Source organism: Mandrillus leucophaeus, unplaced genomic scaffold (genome assembly GCF_000951045.1).
Source record: "Mandrillus leucophaeus isolate KB7577 unplaced genomic scaffold, Mleu.le_1.0 Scaffold431, whole genome shotgun sequence".
NCBI classification, from domain to species: Eukaryota; Metazoa; Chordata; class Mammalia; order Primates; family Cercopithecidae; genus Mandrillus; species Mandrillus leucophaeus.
The window spans coordinates 629,760-650,123 of NW_012104599.1; the positions used below are offsets into that span (position 1 = coordinate 629,760).

Sequence of the window (20,364 nt, forward strand, 5' to 3'; positions counted from 1 at the left end):
AGGAGGGAGGGAAGAAGGAAGAGGGGAGGGAAGAAGGAAGGGAAAGAAAGAAAGAAAGAGGCAATGTGCAGGCCCCAAGAGAGGAATCTGACATGGAGACTTCCCAGTCTTCTGCTCATGGAAGTACTAGAACACTGGTTGATCCCTTGCAGCAGATGGGGCTCTGTGGAGATGAAATCTATTTATGAAAACACAGTAAGCCAAAGGTATTTCCTTTCACTGGTGTCAAAGCCAATTGCAAGCATTGGGCTAAAAATTACAAAAATCTTATCCATTCCTGAAATGAATGGAATGTTGACCAGACAGAGGCAAATCATCAATTATAAAACAAAAGTTCCAAGGTCTGAGTGTCAGTCTTCAAACTCTCTACAGCAGAAAAAATGCACATTGGGACTATCTTCATCAGTATGATTTCTATGGGGGGATGGGACTTGAGACTTGGCAGGTACATGAGTGTGCAGCTATGCAGTTGTTAAAGCACAGAAGTACACCCATGTGGGTTAGTAAGTGGCTGCTCTCCAGAACTTCCCAAGTGCCTCTCCGCCCCTGGGACTACCTTGGGCCTCCTGCAGTAGAGGAAATGGAAGCTCTGAGGGATGAATATTACCCCTGCTTCCATATGGCTACATGGGAAGAAGTCCCCAAGTGAGGAGAAGTGTGAGCAGGAAGCTTGCAACCTCACTCTCACCACATGCCCACAAAGCAGAAGAGGGCATTTTCCACACACCCTTAGGATCCCAGGTACAACGGGACAGATCTCTGGCTCAGCTAACATGAGAAGAAAACAACCAAACACCTTCCTCACTGCCTACAAAATGAACACAAATTCCTTAGCATGAAAAGCCGTCTTACACCATTTAACCAAAATATGCCTTTTCCAGACTAAACTGCAATGACTCACCTGCCGACCCCATGCTGCACAAATGTTTGATCATCACCCTCAATCCACGCTTCACCTTACTCTGCCTAACCGTTGCCAATCTTATTTGCCCCTTAGACTGCCTAACCACCCTCTCTACCCCATCTCCACACATTAAAACACTTATCCTTATGTGCCCACCTGGGCCCCCTCTTTGAGGAAAAGCTCCCTTATTACCCTAGGCAAAATTAATATCTCCTTTCTTTTGTGCTTCCATGTAAACTTCTTACTTGTATCTCTAGTAAAGCATTTGTAACGTGGCGCTTTATTTATAGAAGATGACATTTGAGACTTATCTTGTCCAATACCCTCATTTTATTATACTAGGGGTCTTCGAAAAGTTCATGGAAATGCAGATTATGAAAAAACTACGCAAGGACTTCAAAATTCTTTTTGTACCAAAATAAACTCATACTAAGTTGTTATAACATACCTGAACAGGAGCTAGTCTGAGGCACCAAGAAGGGTAAGATATCAGTTTGAAAAGAGCCTCTATCAAAGTAACTCGAATTCTGCCAAAAGGTTGAAGCAAGAACATGCATCAAATTTATGGTGAATTTTGGGTGGAAGAATGGTGAAATCATTGATGCCTTCTGAAAAATGTATGATGACGATGCCCCAGAGAAATCAGCAGCTTAGACGTGGATAGCTCATTTTAACGAGGGACAAAATGATGTTGGAGATTAAGCCCACAATAGCAGACCATCCTCATCAATTTGTGAGGAAAAAACTCATCTTGTTCATGCCCTAATTGAACAGAACCAATGATTAATAGCACAAACAATAGCCATCACTGAAGACACTTCAACTGGTTCAGCTTACATAATTCTGGTTGAAAAATTAAAGTTGAGCAAACTTTCCACTGGACGGGTGGCAAAACTGTTGGCCCATATTAGCTGCAGACAAAAGCAGGGCTTTCAATGGAAATTTTTAAAAAGTGGGATCAAGATCCTGGAAGCATTTCTTTGAAGATCTGTAGCAGGAGATGAAACATGGCTTTACCAGTGTGCTCCTGAAGGCAAAGCACAATGACTACAAGAGGTGGAAGTGGTCCAGTCAAAGAAAAGTGGAAAGGTCAACAGCAAAAGTCATGGCAGTATTTTGGGGGGATGCCCAAGGCATTTTGCTTGTTGACTTTAGGGCTAAAGAATGATAACACTGGCCAGGTGTGGTGGCTCACGCCTGCAATCCCAGCTCTTAGGGAGGCAGAGGCAGGAGGATAGCTTGAGCCCAGGAGTTCAAGGCCTGCCTGGGCAAAATCATGAGACCCCATTCTCCACAAAAAGGAGAAAAAAAAAAAAAAGAATGATAACATCTGCTTAAAATCAGAGCGTTTGAGAAAGCCAAAGCTTTAGCAGAAAAGCACCTGGGAAAGCTTCCCCAGAGAGTTCTTCTCCACCACAACAATGTTCCTACTCATTCCTCTCATCAAACAAGAGCAATTTTGTGAGTTTCAATGGGAAATCATGAGGCATCCACCTTATAGTTCTGAGTTAGCTCATTGTGACTTTCTTTAGTTTCCTGATCTTAAAAATTCTTTAAAGAGCTCTCATTTTTCTTCAGTTTATAATGTAAAAAAAGACTGCATTGACATGGTTAGATTTTCCCAGGACCCTCAGTTCTTCGGGGATGGACTAAATGGCTGGTATTAATGCTTATAAACTGTCTTGAACTTGATGGCATTTATGTTAAGAAATAAAGTTCTTTTTTTTTTTTTTGAGACGAAGTCTCCCACTGTCGCCTGGGCTAGAGCGCAATGGCATGATCTCAGCTCACTGCAACCTGCGCCTCCCAGGTTCAAGCGATTCTCCTGCCTCAGCCTCCCAGGTAGCTGGAATTACAGGTGCCCACCGCCACACTTGGCTAATTTTTTGTATTTTTAGTAGAGACGAGGTTTCACTATGTTAGCCAGGCTGGTCTCGAACTCCTGACCTCATGATTCTCCCGCCTCAGCCTCCGAAAGTGCTGGGATTACAGGCATGAGCCCCTGCGCCCGGCCGATACTTTTTATTTTTATATTTTAATTACATTTTTCCATGAACTTCCTAAAGTCCCCTCATATGCGGGGAGGAAGTTAAAAAGTTAAGTAAATTGCCCATGGTCACATTGTTAGGGCATGTCAGAGTTAGAAATATAATCTAGATTTTAGGTAAATCTGATCCTCAAAATGAGCAAATATATTAGCATCTTCATTAACCATTAACGGATAAAGATCATGAGGCTCAGAGAAGTTGAGTGACTTGTTGACTGAGCCTGGTGGATGAATTCAGGATCCTGCCTTCATCAGGTTCCCCCCATTATCTTGGACCATCTGTCTTCTCTAGAGAGCCAAGATTATTTTTAGTTTATCCTTAGATCCCTACAGAGACCACAGTGCCTGGCACACAGAAAGTGCTGAGTCAAGATGTGTTTCATTGAACTAGGTCAGGGTGGGTCTTACTAAAAACTCCCAGGTACCTAACACAGGTAGCACCCTGCTTCATCAACCCCATGAAAACACTGCAGTGTAACATTTAGGACTTTCTAAAATCTGCCTTCTAGGTGTCAGACCTTCTCTCCCATAGTTCCTCAAACAACCTCTCAGTTTTATGTGGTCAATGTCCCTCTCCAACTGCTGGCCACCCTCCCCCATACCCGTTCCTTCAGTCTTAGGGCATGCGCCTCAAAGCCCAGCCTTACCCCTCCCTGAAATTCTCTCTGCCCACTCCAGACCAGTCATAATGATTTCTCCTCTTCAACAATTGTAGCATATATGAACTGTCTGCAAATTTGGATCTAGCATCTTGGGAGGACTTTTTATTCTTTATTCAGCTTCCCCCTGTCAGTAGCCAGCAGTCAGGGGCTGTTGTCAGCATTCACATTCTCTGCTAAAAGGCAAAAGTGTGGCTCAGGAGGACACAGGGTTCCTGCTTTTCTCCACCGAGTGCTGACTTGTTTCTACCCCAGCCCTTGGAAAGTGATGGATCAAATAACATCTCCAGAACACAGTCAGCCCTGCAGAGCAGCTGCCATCTGACAAAGTAAAAAAGGGACCCTCCCAGGCTCACTCACGGAATTGGGAGATGCAGCTGACAGCCCTTCGGCCCAGAAGAGGAAGACAGACTTCCGGTCTGAAGTAACTGCCGAGGTGGCTGGCGTTTCTTTCATGTGACACGGAGCACGGTAACTCCAAACAACAGAGCCAGAGTCACCATCCACAACCATCATCTACAAAAGAGAAGACAGAGAATAAACATGGCCAGGCCTCAAAAAAGCAGCAGGCCCAGAAAATGCACACACAAAAATGTGCAGGTATTCAAATAACACAAACATTAACAGGTTGCACTTTTAAAATGCAAGCAAACTGGGTGTTCAGAGAGCATGAATAATGGCTAAGGACCAGGACCTAAGCTTCTGCAGCCCTTGTTCCCATTTAATAGATTTCAAGAACTGCAAAGTTCTCAAGTGGGAAAGGGACATTCAAATCATGTAGTCCACCCCATTTTACAGGTGAGAAAAGCAGGATCTGAGAAACAGGAAGTGATGTGGACACAGGGATTGTCCACGATTAGGACAGTCCTCAGAGAGACAGCAGCAACTCTGCAAATGCCAACAGCAGCACCTTATTCCCCACAACACAGCAGCCACTCAGAAAACAACGGCCCAGTGAACACTGTCCTCGGGCGTGGTGTTCCCAGCTTTACGGATCTGACTCTTGGTGTCGTGGCATATGGACCTAGAGAAGTCTCAAATTTAAAGCAATGCTGTTTAAACAGGCAAAAAAAATAATCCAAGAGGGAATTCATTGCTTAGTTGCATTTATCAAAGGATAATGATGAAGGAGTTCAAATTCATAATTCTGGCATATGTCTGCTGTTCACCCTAAATGCCTCACAAATCTGGAACCTCTCATTTACCACAATCCCCAAGAAGTTCCCCAATTTCCTCTAGCCCAAGTGTCTTTACTCCCTCCTACTCAGCGTCTCCACACTTCTATAAGTGGAGGACCTAACCTCTTTGGACAACTGCTTGCCCTATTCTTCCAGGCTCCTGAGTCCCGCCTTTCTGTGTCTGTACTCAGAATCTGCATCACACAAGTTCCTGGAACGAACCTGGCAGAGACAAAATCTTCTCAACCAGCAGAGAAAGAAAAACAGAGAAGCACTTTAAGATTCCCTTTGGCAGTCTTGGGGAAAAAAGAAGTCTAGAGACACTGCACTAAAAACTTGTATCCACTCAAACACATATTTCATTTAACTGTCACAATAATCCTATGAAGGCAGGCAATATTATTACCCCTGTTTTATAAATGCAGAAACTGCAGCTAGGCAAGATTAGGTAATATGCCCAAGGTCTCCAATAAGTAATGGTGTCAGGATTAAAACCCAGGGCTGAAACAGTATCTCCACCTTCAACCTACTATACCTACTATACACCCTTCTTCCATTGTCCTCCCAGCACCAGTGAAATCCCAATCTGTATCGGAAATTCCTTTGAATTACACGCAGGCATTGGCTTTTCCTATATAGCACTGTTGGAAGTCTCTCCCTAACATGATGCTTTTATCACTGTATCTGTCCTCTGCCCATAACCAAATAGCCCTATGGCCTCCAAAGCCTCATCCAGATTCTGCAGCTGTGCTTTCGGGGCCCTCTGTAAGCTGACCTCATTCTCGTCTCTCTGGCGGGAGTGCACCTCAGCCCACCCTTATCTATTTAGCAAACCTTTTCTCTGCTCTCATGATTCTGCACATACAACCCCTGACCAACATGAGGCATCTCTTGCCTCCCTGGCCCTCCAGCTCGCCTGCACTCCATCTGCTCCCTGTGTTTCCAGTGGACCCCTGTGTGAACCTCCACAACAGCACTTTCCAGCACGTGGCAGAGCTGTGCAGTGACTTTGTCTTCATTAATTTTGTGTCTCCAGCATTCAGTACAGAAGTTGGCACACATTAGAGGTGATGATAAAGTGTTTGTTGAATTCTTTTTCTCTCTCAGGGAACAGTGGGCAATGTATAGAAATAGATATATATTTCACAGTGAAAATGAACCAAAATGCAAGGTCAATAATTCAAAAAAAAAAATTGTAACTCGGTAATTCTGCTGTAATGTTAAAGAAATGGAAGTCATCTATCCAATCATTATATTCTCACAACATACAATTTCATATAATATCAAGGATCTATTCAGTGTCCTTGGAACATGCTCTATCCTTTCTGTGTCTGGGCCTCTGGTCTTGGCGCCCCTGACCTGGCATGTTTTCCTCTCCACATAAATATGACTCAGCTTTAAAAAGCCCTGCTTATATTTCCCTTCTTTATAAGGTCTTCCATAAAACCCCAGTCACCACAGACTTCTCTGAAATCTCAGGTGTAGCTGTGTGTTAAAGTATTACATTTCTGTATACCTGTCTTTCCCCACCAAGAGATTTCAGAAGGTTCCCACTGCCTAACTGTAAGCTAGGGATCCAGAACAAGAAACTCCTATATAGGAAGGAGATTATCCTAGAAAGGCTTCCAGTGCTCCAGATTTTAGCACTGAACTGTGAATTTTCATTTTATCCACTCAGTGAGACTCTGAGTTCTTTGAAGGTAGAGATCATATTATAGGTTCTTCTTATTCCCTGCTGTGCCTAGCAGAGGGTTGGACAGAAAGTATATACTTTACATATGCTTTGATTGATCTGAGGCCCAAAGTTTTACCTTTTTCATCCCAACTCCATCCTGTATCTGCAGAAGGAAGTCTAACGTCTGATCATCAGTGAAATATCCAGGAGTAGGCTGGCTGCAAATAAGGATAAAGTAGGCAATCAATAGTGACAAAAGAAAAACAGGAAAACTAAGAACTCTCCCTCCCTTCTCTTGCACTGGCCCCAGATATAAGAATTGCAAGCAATTGTTCTGGACAATTTTTAGACATGGGAAAGTGGATCAAAACAGCAAACACAAGAAGGAACACACTGCAAACCTGCGCAGGCCTTGAAGTCTCAATGTCCAGTAAGGTGTCAGATTTTGCCCCCGAAGCAGCACAAGGCCTTGTCTGGTTGTAATCAGAAGGTTGCTGCAGTTGGAATCTGGTGCCTTCACCATCTGGAGTAGCTCAACACCATCACTGGGTTAAATAAGACCCCAACAGTTAGTCTCTGGCTTGAACGAGATTTCTGAGCCATTTATTTTGGCTTTTTCTCTCAGTATACATATACCTGTATACACTCTTACATTCATGCCCCACCATTATCTCATCAAGTGGGACACACTGTTGTTTCAGTTGAATCTCATTTTCTTGACCTTAGAAACCAAGGATCCCTAGAAAATTCCATACAAGTTCAAAAGGAACTCATAGGAGAAGTGTTCCAGTGCAATATCTCTCACATTGGATACTCTGAGAAAGGCAACAGAGTCAAGGATAATCACAGGGAAGGCAGACAGAGATCTGGACAGGAGGCCAGAGGTTGCCAATGAGCTTGGGCAGCAGCCCATGGCATACACTTCGCTGAATTTGTTCTTGCTCGGTGCCCCTGGGACTATTCTACTTAATACCTGTCAAATTCACCAAAACAACATGATACTGCCTAAAAAAATGCTAGAAAATGAATTGGAACTTCTGGTAGAAAAGAATGAAACAATTATTATCCAGGCTTGGGGTTAAATGGGTAAAATCCCCAGCATGTGACAAACTACATGCTTCTAGTTAAGAAATAAATAAAAATTAAAAAATAAGATTTCATGGACGCTATTCTCACTTCTGTCAAAATGATGATTCAACTAAGAGAAAAATACAGAAAAGAGTAGGTCAGATCCTTCAACACAGTTTTACAAACAGTTAGATAAGTCTATCTCCCTCCCCACTCTGACTCAGAGCCCTAAGTATCCTTCCTTGCATCCTACCTGAGGAGTGATCACACATGGTCACCAACACATAGATACCAACGCATTACGTTACCAAGAGAAGAAAATTTCTAACTCATGTTAACCAGATCAGAAGATAGTAAATTAAGATTAGCACTGTTTCCCCCAAACCTCTACCCACATATTCACCAGCCCAACCAAACTTAGAGACTCAAAGGCATGTGAGTTCACAGGACACCTCACTGTGACCAAGGACAGACATCTGCCCTACCTGTAAACATCAATGAGCTCAGAGAGGTTGATGGATCTTCGCTTCTCCCATTCTGGCTCTTCTATCTGCAGAGAAGGTGGTGAGCTGTCTCGATTTTGGGCCTGAACAAAAATGTCCCGCAGGGCGACAGCCTGTATATTTCCTAGCACCACAGGAAGAACCAACACTGAGAATTTGAATTTAACAGAACTGTCCCATGGTGAGGATCTGAGCAAGAGACACAGAGCCTGACCAGATGGGTCTAACAGAGCCCACCCAGACTGGACAACACAGAACAAGTGGGGAGGTGATTAAGTGGATGCTGGACAAGAGTCTTCCCTTTTGAGGAGGCAGCAAAGGAAAGCAGAGTTAATAGCCTGTGATAGGTAGGGGACAGTGAGAGACCCCTGCATTAGAAGGCTCTGGGAAGGCTGGTGTCAGGAGTTCCTGAGCTTTCAGCCTGTCTCATAAGGAAGACCCCATCACATATGCCAGTGGGGAACAGGAGCAAAAAGTAGCCTTGCATCTTACCAAAGCCAAACAGAATGTAGACAGCCCCGTTTGTTGTGATGTAAACCTGAGGACCAATCAGATTCCCAACTCCCACGATGTTGTACTTCACAGGTCGACCCACTGGACTTCCGGTCCGGCCGGACACCAGCAGAAAGCACAGATCTGGCTGAGGAAGTAAGAGAGAGGGGTAGAGTCAACAGAAGCCCTATCGTTTCCTAATTAAATGGCTTCTCCGACAGTCACTGCCTCCTCATTAGCCACAGGTTCAGAAACACTCCCCCAAGTTGGAAAGCACAAAGCCAAACCTGCTTCGCTTTATTTCCCTGCAAGTAAGCAAGTGAGGCAAATGTCCCATTGCCTCATTAAAGCCAGCAAAGGGCATCTTCAAAGCACCTCAGACAGTTTCTCTGAAGCAGAATTGTTGCTTGCGGAACAGTCTCCTGAGGCACAGAATTCTAGCCTACAGCTAAACATAGGATGGCTGGCCCCTGGGTCTTTACTTCAATACCAGAAATCCCCAGTAATATTTGGTTCCAGCTAGAGTTAATCCAGGCAGTGCTCTCCCATCAGAACACTGGATGTCTGGCCTGGACACCATCAACTTTATTCTCAGAGATCAGCAAACTTTTTCTGTGAAGGGCCAAATTTTAGGCTTTGCCAGCTAGATGATCTCTGTAGCAACTATTCTACTCTGCTGTTCTAGTGTGAAAGCCGTCATAAACAACACATAAATGAATGGGTGTGAGTATGTTCCAATAAAGCTCTATTTACAAAAACAAGTAGTGGGCCAAATTTAACCTACAGGCCACAGTGGCCAACTTCAGCTCTAGAGGATTTTCTTCTGGGGACAGAGTCACCAGTTAAATACGAGGATTTTACTGATATCTTGACTTCAGTAAAGCTTTTGACAAAGTTTATCATCATGAACTCTCTGGACAAGATAAAGAAATGTGCTTTGCCGTGTACCAGGAAAAGGTACTTATGGGATCAATAATAACCTAGAGGGAGGTTTTTAGAGGAATGTCGTAGCACTCTGCCATTGCCCCATTCCTATTAAACATTCTTATCAAAGACTTGAAATGAATAGAGTTCAAGTTTATCACAAAGCTGAGAAGGATAGCTAATATGGCATCAGACAAACTCAAAATTCAAAAAAACCTTAGGCTGGAAGATGAGTCAAAATCTGCCAGAAAAAAAAACTGGTCTGCTAATAATTAAACATTAAAAGATATAGGTACTTTAACTGGTTACAAACAAAAAGCAAATCTTAGAAAAAATATTATGATCTTTGGCTGCAAAAACAGAAACACAGAGTCTATATCAAAATAAGTAACTATTCCCTTAGGTTGACACATTGGTTATACTACAAATAAAATGCTGTTTTTAGATATAAGTACCACATTTTAAAAGAGATTTGGACAAACTAGAATGCAAAAGGAAAGAAATCAAGAAAAAGAGGGGTTTGGACTTCCTGGTTGCGTGAAGAACAGTATAAGAAATGGGGATATTTAGCCTTGAGTAGCAAGCTTACAGGGACTAGGCTAATGGTTAAACGGCTTTCCTATAGAAAGGGGATTAGACTCATTCAGAGTAGTTCTATGGGAATGAAGCTGGAACAATGAGTGGAAGCTATGAGAAAGCAGATTTCTTTCTGCTTAGGACAGAATTTTCTGGAGTTGGCCCAAAAATGAAATGGACTGCCTCACAAATTCGTGTTATTCCCATCAGCCTGAGTACGCCAAGAGAGTGGGGTGCCAATATGCCTGTAATGCTGAACCACAGATCATAGCATGGTGCGAGAAAGTTAACCGAATGGTCTTCAAGGTCCCTTCCCACTAATGTTCTAGACCTTATCAGTTCCTCTAATCAAAAACCAGGTCCAGTTCTCCAAGCCCACTTCACTCTAAACCCAGATCAACAAATGCAATCACTCTACGTCACAGACTTAGGTTTCCTTCCTTGTGAAGAGTCTTCCATCTCAGAAGCTTATGCAGGTTCCTGGGGTCCCTTGTTGCTGGTAGAGAGGTCAGTACAAGGATGAAGCTGCTGCGCTATATACCTAGTGCCTCTATAAGGTTTTCCTAGAACTGTCTACCACTTTTCAAGCAGAACTGAGACTATGCCCTAGCTGTACCCTATTGTGAACATTCTGTAGGGCAAGATGGGCAATACACTGGGTAGAGACCAACACAAAGGGCACAGAGTAAGAGTGGGCAAGAAGCCGCTTCCTCCGGTGGAGACCTCCTTACTATGGAGGGTCCCCAAGGGCCTGAGCCACTCTCCTGCCAACCACTACCAGCTAATAAGCGGCCAGACGGGACAGTTAGACTGATTTCTAAATTCAACCACGACACAAAAACTTGTTCAATGGCTTGCTGTGCCTCCCCATATGTTCCCCTTCAGAGAATTGCTCCCTGATGTAAGTAATAATTCAAATCTTCCCTAGTCCCCAATCTCTTTATTCATAATGGCTAGGATAAAAAAGATTACATGAATAATTCCTGAATCCTTGGTTCGGGTCCACTTTGAGACCAACTTGCTAGCTAAAGAAAACGAACATAAAGTACCCTTAAAGCTTAAAACCCTTAAAACTAAGTAGGCATCAGAAATTTAGCTCATTCTGGATCTTGCCTTTATCTTGCAAATATAAGGGAGAGTTTAGTGTGCTAGAGCAGTGCTCCTCAAAACTCATGACTGACGGGGCACTCTGAGTTTGGGGGACTCTTGGCAAAAAGCCACAAAATCTTAACAGATTTCATTCCATTCTGCATAATTTTACCTGCAGAATTTACAACTCTACTCCATATAGGCAATACAAAGATCACAACAGCAAACACAAGGTCTATTAAAATTAAAATAGGTTATCAAATGAGGCAAAATTAGCCATATCCACATTTTTCCATAAACATTCTTTGCCAATTGACTCTTTTGTGCCCAAGCATTTCCTTGGCAGACACACTAGGAAGTCTGAGAAAAAGTCTTTGACAAAAGCTCTGAAAAACGCTTCCAGAATAAAAACTTAAAATCGAGATCATCCTGCTCATTAATTTACTCCTGCCTGTGATTTGGAGGAAAGATCTACTCTTACTTTACCTGTGTGCAGAGTGACCAGTACACTGAAGTTCCTGCAAATCACAAGTTAGGACCATAATTCAAGGGCCACTGTCCTGGATCAAAGTCTGCCTTATCACAGCCTAGATTACAACACTCCTTTCTTTGGTCATTGTCGTTATTATTGCTTGACTTAGATTTTTTTCCTACGTATCTTTTATGAACTTTGTACCAGCCTGTTCTATTGTTTTATAATTGACATAAAAATGTACATATATAATATAGGAAAACTAAAAATACATATACACAGTAAAACGTAGGCACTGCTCTAGGCACTTTAAATATGTTAGCTCTTATTTTCATAACAATGATATAAGTAGATATAACATGCCCTTTTTACATATGAAGAAACCAGAGCTTGGACAGGCTCCATGGCTTGCCCAAGGCTGCAAAGATATAAAGTGGTAAAGGTGGAATTCACATACAGACCTATCTGACTCTAAAGCTCCACTACACCCTAGTCCATGGAGCCATGAGGCTGCCAGAGAAAATGGGTTCATAATAGTCATATATTCACTTAACCTCACAAAGAGAATTTACTTAAACCCTTGTAAAAAGAACATTTCAAGCAGTATTTATAATAGCAACACTAGGAGCTGAGACAACTAAAATAGAAGCATTCCCTATAAGAAACAAAAACCATTTAATAGAGATCATACCTGCAATTCCCCAATGGCCAGAACTACAAGGTCTCGAACACCATCTTCATCCAAGTCTGGCAGCACCACAACTGGGGCAGCTAAGGTACCATTAGACAAGTGGTTTGGGTTCAAAGTCCAAATGGCTTTCCCTAAGGAAGGACACATAGGCTGGTCACTATGACAGCTTCTTGCCTCTGGAAAAGGCAGATGCCATGTTCCCAGGCCAGAAAAGAAAGACGCAATGGGCTGAACAACAGACAGCAACTCCTGCCTACTTACTGCCTTTCGTTTTTGTCTTACTGAGGAGAAGGGAGCAGGGAGTGTGATCTGAATCCTCAGGTATCTGGCTAACAAATCCATGCAATAATTTCCCACCTAGATCCCTTTAGATCAAATGGAGGTGCTAAATCCTTTCCAACAAAGAAGGGCTCACTTGCCTGGGGTGAGGGAACGGATCTGTTAGAGATTATAACAACTACTAAGGAAACATCCAGGGACAGCTGACCAGACCACTCTGCTTCCTTCCCCCACACATAAGTAAGCACCACAGCATCATAGGAAGTTTTCCAGATGGCTTCAGTTCTACAGTTAACTCAAATCCCAGTTTTTTTCACTCAGAAGCACCCTGCGACCAAACTCCAACCTCTAAACCTGGGAAGGATGTTATTTATTCTGCTCCATGTGAGCACATGGCCCAGCAGTACGAAGCCTATGGGCCGTATACTTAGGATTCTGTAAGAACCTTCAGGACATGTGATTCTTTTTCATTCCCTTTGTCATGTATGTCTGAATGCAGTAAGAAGCTAAAAGGCTAGTCAACAAGCCTCAACAAACCTTTATTTCTTCACTGACGTATTTTTTTAAGTAGTTAATGCCCAAGTTTACACATGGATCCCATGTACATCAAATTTGAAGAATCAAAGTTCAGTTGTCTTTTGTACAAAGAACAGAGTCAGGAGACTATTTACACACCAAAGGCCTCAGGGTAGTTTCTGTTTGGGTAATTCAGTTCCAGCCCCATCCTATCACCAAACAGGTTGAACCATGGATCTGTTTACTCAAAGTGCCCAAACCTTTTCTCTCATTTCTCTTAATAACCATATTCCAGAGCAGTAAATCAGACATTCCACCATGTGAGAGTAAAAAGGTCCCCTACCCAACAGATGATTCTAATCCAAAATTATGGCTCGTAGCAGCAAAGTTCTTTTGTGATCAATGGTATTTACCTGACGTAGCATTGAATGCACTGAGCATTTTGTGTGTCCCCGTCACAAGGCAGACGGTTTCAGCCAAGCTTCCTGGCATCAACTCCAAACATGTGATATCTCGAGCCTCCTCAGGGAGAAGACTAGACCACAGTGTGCTGCCATTCATCCCCGAAAGGCACACAAGATTAGCAGCTGGCCTTGAGCCACCTAAAAGCACACAAGAGAGATAAAAAAGGAAAGCAGGCAGAGGAGATAAGAGGCAGAGATGAACAAGAGGCCACAAAACTCCAAGTGGATGGTGGTAAGGCAGCAACCACACTTGTGTATTCAGCTCCCTCCCACACTTCTGGCAGCAAGGTGTGAACACAGAATGCCTGTCATCTTTGCTCAACACGATTCTCATGTAAGACAAGAGCTGCGGCCTCCTCTACACTGTCGAATGCATCTCCACTTTTGCACCTTCCCAACACTTCTCTTTACATGTCTGCCACCTTGGCCCCAACTAAATGGTGATATCCTTAAGGAGAAAGACTGTCTCACTAATGTCTGCACCTATAGCAACCAACTGTTTGCCTAATAAGAGACAGGAGCAAATTCGAGAATATGAAAAAGTAGTTAAGAACAAAAAACCAGTAGGAAAAGATATGCTCGGAAACACAAGACTGATCTAGAATGTGTGCAGAGCAGGGAGCAAAATACCTGAATTCTAATCATCACTAACAAATGCTTCCTGAGAGTAGAAAAATTAAAAAAATAATAATAATAAACTTGAAGATTACATATAGCAATGATGAGTGGGTCTTGCTAGTCTAGAGTTGTACGGAATCAATTGATTTGGTCCCAGTCAGGAAAAAATATTTGGGAAGACCTAATACCTAGGTCCAAGGACAGCTAGTAAGGGATTAGAGTAGCCATGCCCTTAGTAAATAAGCCTTTATGTCACTTAATTACTACATCAGACTCAGAACTTTCTCCCTTGTCAGTTTCACATGCACTCTCAGGACAGGGATACATGACTCATTTCATACAGTTCCCACTTTCAGCAACAACTAATACAGAAAAGGAAACAAAACTTTTAGAGCTTCCTTCTGTCTATTCCTCAGTACGACTAATTAATTATACAACCTAAAAACGAGTGACAAACTATGGTTGGCTGTTTCAGACCTTGTTGCCAGAAGATATATATGACAAACAGGGGTGGTATATGGTAACTTCCAGGCTTCTCAAAGGTGCTAGGATCCCTATCCTGTGCAGTTCTCCCTACTGGAGGAACCTACTCCATCCTACAATGCACTAGCTCATCTTTTCCCAGGTGGTGATGCGTTACCCCATCCTGCTAGACCATGACTCCTCGAGGCTGAGGCCAGGCTGCTCTTGTTCGGCAGTCTGTGTGTAATCAGCAGAACTCTAGAGAAGGTGCACAGTGGCTGCCACACAGCAGCATCAACACACAGTTGCTGAATGAAGGAACAAATGAATAGACCAAAAACTTAATTCCTCTGTGTCCAGTGGCACAGAGCTTTGTGGGTTATGGGCACAGCAGCTTGGCATGAGGGTCAAGGACATGAACTCCAGAGCCAGACTCCTTGGATCTGAATCCCCAGCTCCACCATTTACCAGCGGCAGGACTTTGGGCAAGTTCTTTAACCTCATGGTGTCTCACCTTCCTCATGTGCAAAAGGGGAATAATAATGAGTCTACCTCACAGGACTGTGTGAAGGGATAAATTCCTTCATACGTTACGTGCTGACAATAGTGTGTCAACACATAGAAAGCACCATATGTTTGCTATATCCTTATTTGCACAGTCTGTGGCCAAATCAGCCTGGTCCATATTGTGTCCAAACCCACGGCCTTGCCATTATGAGTCTTGATATGAAGCAAACCACATAAGATACCAAATGACTAAAAACATCTCTAAATCTTAGTAGATGGAGAAGATTTTTACTTCAGAAGTCACGGGCAGGAAAAGCGTAATCAAGTTTTGATTGCACGGAAATCTACTCCTAGGCTAGAGATGCTCTCTATAGCAGATCTCCACCCAGATTGCTTTCACATCTCACGTGGGCCTCAGAAAGCCACTCCTACTAATGTAAGAGATGTGGTTTAGAATTCTCTAAAACACACCTAGACGTGTATTCCAAGGCCTAGATGACTTAAAAGCAGTCACTAGGGCACCCTCAACATCAAACTAGGTCCCTGCATCAGCTCACAGCCTGCAGTTTGACTCCACTGTAGTGGAGACTGCAGGACCAACCAAAAGCCTTGTGTACTTAGGCTGAAATCAGAACATTTTTCTTTTTCTACAGCTGACACGTGTAAAAGCTGGGATCCCAGAAACAGCACCCTAAATTAGGGTAAGTTGTGGACGGTTTCATAAGGAGACTATTCACAAAGATGTGGCCAGCGTATAGAAACACCACAAGTGATAGTGCAGACCCTCAGAACTGTTAGGCTCCCCCACAAAGACACAAGGAGAGGATGCAATTACTGGAATCCAGAAAAGCAAAGTCCTATAGGAGGGCCACCTTGAAACGAGCTGTGACCCAGGGTCAAGGCTGTAGCAGCCATCCTGCGGTGACCCCGGCGGGGAGGGAGCCAGGGGAGTGAATACCTCCCCTCACACTCTTCCTCCCCTCCCATTCCTGAGCTGTGCTCCCCATTGAAAGCAGACCAGCAGGCAAGGAAGCCTGCTGATACCATCCATACAGCTCAGCTTCCCCATGCAGAGAGCAGGATGGACAGCAGGTCTACAAGCGTAAACTGAAGGGGGAAAGGAAAACACCCGACCAACAGGTATGCGTGTGAAGATGTGTAAGTCTATGAACAAAACTTTTCTGCCAGGAATAGGAAGGTAGCATAAAGTCAATGTTCACTATAATCTAAGAAGCAATGGAAAACCAGGAGAAAACCCATGAAACCCGAGGACTAAACACTGTTCATTGCAAAGTGTGTGAGCAAGTCGCTTCCTCTCTGCATCGCAGTTTCTTCACTGGCCTGGTCACGACTAAAAATTCCTTCCAGCTATAATTCCTTCTGATTTTTTAGACTGAGCTTTATTTGTATGTGGAAGCTTTCCTATGAGGGTTTTCATGTATGCCAGAACCACGGTTAACTTTCTGTTCACTGCAGATCCTTCTGCAGTACCACTTGGGACACAGCTCTGATGTTTTCTCCTAGCTGACGGTATCCCTGTAGCAGTCTTGAAAAGACACGTCTCTTACCTACTGCACTCCCGTTCCTTGACATCACAAAGGAGAGAAGCACATCACGCAGGCCATCTCCATTCACATCAGCCAATTCCAATGGAGACAGGTCCCCACCTGTTATACACATAAAAAAACAAAAAGGTCCTGAGCAAGTTACCACAAACCAGTTCTCTGTTGCCAGTAGCTCTATAAACACCAGGCAGACTCCAGTTCCTTGACCAGGTACAGTAGACACACCTCTCCCTACTCCCTGCTCCCCTCACCCCGGCTAAGTGCATCGAAAAGTCCTGCACACTGTATGTACAACAAACATAAGACAACTCTAAAAGGCGGAGAGAAGGAAGTAGACCAGCTAGGGACTGCAAGACCCAAGGAATGACAAGGTGATGAGTCCCCTGGGTTTTCTTTTGGCCTCATAATACCCAGAGAGGGTGCTGGAAAAGCCAGCAACCCAAAAACACCACAGGTACAGACAAAAAAAGCCCCAGATAAGGCTGGCTTCCCTAGCCAAAAGCCCAGGAAAGGTGCAGTCCAGCAAGACAGGAAAGTTTTAGATAATAACTGTCCTACTCCAACCAAACACCCCAGATAAAATTATGGGCCCAGCTCCACCCACCCATATAGCAAAGGCTGAATGTGGAGCCGGGCTCCCATCCTCTCCTGGATGTAACAAGGCACCCCACCACCACCACCACCATCAGGGTCATGTCAGAGAAAGCCAGGTGGGGGCCAGGACTGTCATCCTCACCGAGCAGGACCAAAGGAATTCCACCCCAACTAGCATCAACAAGGCAGCCCTCTCCCTCCTCTCCACAGGGGTGGTGTCAGCAGAGGCCTCGTGTGGAGTCTGGACTTCCATCCCCCGACCACCCAACAGTGTGGACTCCGAGGATGCCCACACAATTTGGAGAGAACTCACACACTGCTAGTGGAAGTGTAAATTGGTACAACCACGTTGGAAAATAATTTAACATAAACTACTAATAATGAACATGCACACACCCTGTGGTATGATCCAGCAATTTTACTCCCAGGTTTATGCCTTAGAGAAATTCTTATACACTGCAATAGGAAACACACACAAAAATGCTCTTAGCAGCATCACTTATTTATTAAAAAAAAAAAAAAAAAAAAAAATGGAAGCATTACTTAAAGGTTCATCAACAGTAAAATGGATAAATCATGGGATATTCATACCATGGAAAATTAGACAGTAGTGAAAATGAATAAATTCCAGGTATAATGCGTCAATATAGAAGAATCTCAATAAATTGTTTTCAGAAAATTAAGTGGCACAAAAAAGCAGGTCACGGGCTGGGCGCAGTGGCTCACACCTATAAATCCAGCACTTTGGGAGGCCGAGGCAGGCGGATCATCTGAGGTCAGGAGTTCAAGATCAGCCTGGCCAAAATGGCGAAACCCCGTCTCTACTGAAAATACAAAAATTAGCCAGGCGTGGTGGCGAGCTCCTGTAATCCCGGCTACATGGGAGGCTAAGGCACGAAAATCCCTTGAACTCAGGAGGCGAAGTCTCAGCAGTGAGCTGAGATTGTGCCACTGCACTCCAGCCTGGGTGACAGAGCAAGACACAAAAAAAAAAAAAAAAAAAAAAAAAAAACAGCAGTTCACAGAAGACTGCATGATTAAATTCATGTAAAATTTAAAACCTGGCACATTGACATGGTTAAACTTTACAGAAAAAGGAATAATCAACAAAAAATTCAGGATAGCAGAGGCCTTTGGTGGGCAGAGGAGGATGTGGTCAGGAGGGACACACAAGAGATTGTGAAGGTCTCAATGATGTTCTATTTCTAAAGCTGGGTGGCAGACACACCAACAATCTGTCACCTTTAGACTGTATATAAATATATGTAAATTAAACTTGCCTTCAGAGAAACTGAAGATGAGAACACAGAACTTGTCAGAAGCTAATCCAACTAGGCTCAGAGAAGTGGCAGAGATAAACATTTCTAGATCAACAGGATGCCAGGGTCTGAGGAGAGCCTAATCCAGTTCACAAGAGACAGGACTACTCAACACAGGTGAGACATAAGTCCCATTCTAGAGCAAGAGGTTTTAAAGAAGCCTGCTCCAAAAGGAGACAGAATAGCTGGAATTACTCAGACAGCACCACCCTAACCATGAGGAGCAAGAAAGAAAAGATGGCAACTATCTTTTACAGGAAATGAAATTATTTTACCATTTAAATTAGATCAGGCCTCTATAATCAACGAATGTCGAAGGGTTCTACAAGAGCCCTATACCTGGTGCAGCCAGGCCTTGAACCTTGCTTTTCTCTGTAAATAGCCCTTCCTACAGCTTTGCATTCCCCCGATACAGTGCTGGCTCCACAGCAGGAACCCAGCAAACCAGCCCCGTCCTCTCTGGGTCGAATAAAGACCAATGCCGACAGACACACAGAGCAGTGATTCCCAGGTTTTTGGAGGTGTTTGTTTTCTTTCAAATCTTAATCTCCTTGCCACCTCCACACAGCGGGGAGGGCAGGGTGGGGAATGCCACATGACACATATTAAGTTTTCAGATTTAGAGGAAAATTTAAATGTAATGAGAGATAGCATGAAGTTTCACAGGATTAGGGTTGAAGATTCTGCAGCTCACCTCCCTGGGAGCCCAAGTGGCGGCTCCAGGTGCTGTGCAGATCTCTGGGAGGACAGGGAATCAGGAAAGCACACAGGAGCACCAGGATCATCGAGATCCCCAAAGTCAGCAGGAAGACAGATGTGCGCACATATGACACCAGGGAGGAGGCTGCCTTCTGTTCCAGGCCCCCAAGGGCTTCCGAGGGGTAGCCCTCCGTGGTGACTTCCGAAAGATGTGGCTTTGCAGCCTCTGCAACCTCAGCATCTGAGTCGGGTTCTGGCGCTTCTCCCAAAGGACTCTTCCCATTTTTGACCCCTCCATTCTTCTGCAAGTTAAGCACCAGATCGTCTTCACTCTCGTCACTGTCAGCCTGGGTGAGGGGATCATACTCCCCTAGGTCTGGACTCTTCTTCCCTGAAAAGACAGAAAAACAGAGAGTCAAGGAGAACTGGGGAGGAGACACCCTCACCAAATATATGGCATCTGTAAATACCCAGGAGAACACAGAAAACTAAAACAAAAAAATCCAGGTTTACATCAAGTTTGAACCTTGGTGGCTATCTGTAAAACAAGCCAGCGAAGCAGGGGTTAGGAATGGAAGGAAAAACAAAAGCACAGTGCTCCAGGATCACTGCCTGCATGAGTTGAAGACAACGGAAAAGGAGGCAGAAGTTAGCAAATTTAAAATGTCTTCAGTTTAAAAAGAAAGCTCTCTTAATGTGTTCGAATCTCACTCAAGAAAAAGACCATGGCTCTATGTCAACTCTCCATGTGCCTAATGTGCATATTGCCTCAGATTTTCTTACATCTGTGACGTCCTAATCTTTCCTGGTAAACTTTTAAAACAATTATTCTCCATACGCTGCTTCTCACAGCCCAATATCTGTGGCTTCCCAACTGTTTCTATGGAAACAACTTAGAAAGTTGAACACTGAATGTTCATCTGAAGATGTATTGAAATCTCACTTCTAAGAACCATCCTGTGATTTGAAGGCCCTTTCAGTATATCTTTTAGTAAATAGTGTTTACCCCCAAAAACTGCTCTTCTGAGCAAGCATTCTGGGAGGGGTGGTGATCTAGCTGGAA

The 20,364-nt window shown here is 43.8% G+C and overlaps 1 protein-coding gene across 1 annotated transcript in view; it reads right to left on the reverse strand.

The window, feature by feature from the left end:
* The window catches only part of KIAA1467 (KIAA1467 ortholog), a 36,688-nt gene that overhangs the window by 5,953 nt on the left and 10,371 nt on the right, over window positions 1-20,364 (reverse strand). The window contains exons 2-10 of the mRNA XM_011993613.1: window positions 19,297-19,692; window positions 16,693-16,791; window positions 13,487-13,675; window positions 12,279-12,409; window positions 8,527-8,674; window positions 8,017-8,158; window positions 6,865-7,008; window positions 6,600-6,681; window positions 3,971-4,126 (exon numbers count right to left, since the gene is read on the reverse strand). Of these exons, the coding sequence (XP_011849003.1) occupies window positions 3,971-4,126; window positions 6,600-6,681; window positions 6,865-7,008; window positions 8,017-8,158; window positions 8,527-8,674; window positions 12,279-12,409; window positions 13,487-13,675; window positions 16,693-16,791; window positions 19,297-19,692 (1,487 nt within the window). The remainder of the gene's footprint in view (window positions 1-3,970; window positions 4,127-6,599; window positions 6,682-6,864; window positions 7,009-8,016; window positions 8,159-8,526; window positions 8,675-12,278; window positions 12,410-13,486; window positions 13,676-16,692; window positions 16,792-19,296; window positions 19,693-20,364) is intronic.